Source organism: Aplysia californica, unplaced genomic scaffold (genome assembly GCF_000002075.1).
Source record: "Aplysia californica isolate F4 #8 unplaced genomic scaffold, AplCal3.0 scaffold00962, whole genome shotgun sequence".
NCBI lineage: Eukaryota > Metazoa > Mollusca > Gastropoda > Aplysiida > Aplysiidae > Aplysia > Aplysia californica.
In genome coordinates this window covers 219598-222173 of record NW_004798232.1, presented here as the reverse complement: position 1 = coordinate 222173, position 2576 = coordinate 219598, and the positions used below count along the sequence as shown (strand labels likewise).

At 37.7% G+C, this 2576-nt stretch overlaps 1 protein-coding gene across 2 annotated transcripts in view; it reads right to left on the bottom strand.

The window, feature by feature from the left end:
* The window catches only part of LOC101845366 (ATP-dependent DNA/RNA helicase DHX36), a gene marked incomplete in the record, with an annotated part of 37046 nt that overhangs the window by 9383 nt on the left and 25087 nt on the right, over window positions 1–2576 (bottom strand). For both annotated transcript variants that reach the window (XM_013089488.2, XM_013089489.2), the window contains 1 exon segment: window positions 402–575. In XM_013089488.2, coding sequence (XP_012944942.1) covers window positions 402–575 — 174 coding nt within the window.

Below are 2576 nucleotides of genomic sequence, written 5' to 3'. Positions count from 1 at the left end.
GGCACTAGAAAAAAAATTAGGTCACACATGAACCAAAAATTGAAGGTGTTACAAGAGAGTAACAAACATAAAAAAGGAGAAGAGATAAGGATGATAGATGTTAGATAGGAAAAGAGAAGCCAACCACACCAGAGCATCAGCCAACCACTCACAAGGAACTACAAGCCAGTCTCCCCTTCCACGAAAAAAGCACTATTTAAAAGACCTTGTACAAGTCTCTACAATTTAAGAGTGAGGGAGGGGTGTAAGTGACCGTCCGCTCACCAATGTTAATTGTTGAAGGACAGAAATAACAGAGTGAAAGAAAAGAAAAGTAAGAAGCTACAAGTGGCATGCTCCAGCCACCCACATGATTGTGTCAAAGGTACAGTAAAAACATTCTCAATCCCTCAAGCACTCACCAGCGGTACAGTGAACGCGTCCTTAAAGCTGAGGCTGGCTGCCACAGTGAGGATGGGGTCAAGACAACAGAACATGGCCCCAAACAGAATCATCTTGCCCGTGTGTGGCTCCACAGGCATCCGGGCCAGATGGTAGCCTAGGGGTAGCAGGTTCTCATCATGGTCCAGGGCGTTCTGGGGAGACAGCGATTTATTTGTTTGCTTGTTTGTTTGTTTGTTTGAGTAAAGAGAAGCACATTGACACAGTAATGATCCTGTCTGTCCACTGTATGATTGCTAGGATGAAATAGTCTCGCATCACCTATTTACTGCCCTGTGCCATCAGAGGTATAAGTACTATAAGAAATCCTTTTCAGATAGAGCAATATGCATGTACATCATAATTTACATGTTTGTTTGAGTATATGTACCATGATACGGTGGAATCAGGTGCTCGTCAATTTTTGGGCATGAGTTATTGATGTCATCTTAAAGCTTGGTCATTAATTTGTCTTGCTTTTAAAGAAAAAAATACTCATCTATCATGAACAGAAGTCGAGTTGTTTGCATTTAAAGGAGGTAGGGGTCACCTGGTAGCAGAGGTAAAAGTAGCAAGAAATTGGCTGCCAAATTTTGGTGACATCCAAAGCTTGAGAGTCATTAGAAACTGCAGATTTACACTTTATGTGCTTTTGAACAATGTTTTCAAGTATAATTCACACAGAAATGAGTTGTTGAATGAACATAAAAAGTGTTGAGTCCAAAAAAATAAAAATCAATCAAAATTGCCCAACACTGCAGAAAAATGCTGTTTTCTTCCATTTCATTATTTTGATGAGCACCTGATTTCACCACGATGCCTCATGTTTTACTGCACTATCAATACCACTTGGTCATTGTGAGTATTTGGAGATTTTGGCTGTAAAATTGTGTGAATTGGTGTGTTTTTGGGCATTGGTAACATAGAAAGAAGTATATTTGATTCATTCGAGGGCCGCCAAGTAAACTATGGTAAGTCATGTTTTTCAAATTTTACAGGAGAGACAAAAAAGGACTTTCTTGAACACGGCGTCACTTTTCGCCCGATTCTGTTACTTTTAGTTAGCATGACTCAGCAGCCTGCCGGAGCTCCCCAGCTTGGGGTCACGGGGTTAATGAGCCCTGAAGCGACTTTGCCGGTGTCGGTCAGGAAGTTCGCATTTTTGTCTATGTTCAAAACGATATAACTTCTGTCCCTTCCCACATAGCAAACCATTACACGCATGTACTAAAAGCTCAATGTCTTGAGATTTATTCTGCGTTAGAATAGTTAATTTCTGTGCCTTAGTTTTTGTTCTAAACAAGTGTTTGTAGAGTATCCAATTTGTCCTATTTTAGTTACAAACTTATGAATAAATGATTGTTAATTTAAAAAAGGCTCGACAAATCTCTCCAAAACCTGTGTTACACTGACTACGAATATCATGTCTTTTACCATGAGAAATCTTAAATCTACGCGAGTAGTAGTAGTCAAGTTATAAGAGAAGAAAGATGCACATCTGCATTTAACTAAAGACGATCAGCGTTAGCTCTTATTTTACTATTAAACAAGAGAAAGTTACTCTGCGTTTGTTCATGAATCATGCTGTGTCTGTGGCAGCCTGCATACAACTAAAAAGATATAATATAGATTTAAGCTATCTAAAAAACCCACAAAACCGTGTAAATACATGGGTAGAGATAAACTTTTTGTATGGAATAAAAATAATGACAGCTAACACATTCATTCTTAGTTTTTGTGTCGGAAATATGCACGGACACAATTATGAATGTAAAGAAATCAGTCACATTGTCAGTTATTGTAAATGGTCATAGAAACGAAAAATAAAGCTGGAAAAGTCTGGTGCTGATTCCATATTCCTGGAAAGCCAGAAATTATTCTTATAACCCATTTACGAGAAGTCATTCCTATTATTCAGTCAGCTTACAAAACCTAGACTTAGCGTTTTTTTAAAAGTAAGGAATTTCTGGAGTGTAACAGATTCTGTTTGTGTATTAGATCTACATTAAAGATGTATTCTAGCACTAAAGTCGATTTGTACTTTTCATACAGAAACTTCACGGTAACTTTTATAAACTTTCGAGAAAATATGCGAATATTCACGATTATATTAGACACATAAAGTTGTATTTGGAGGAATTACTTCATAGCGAATT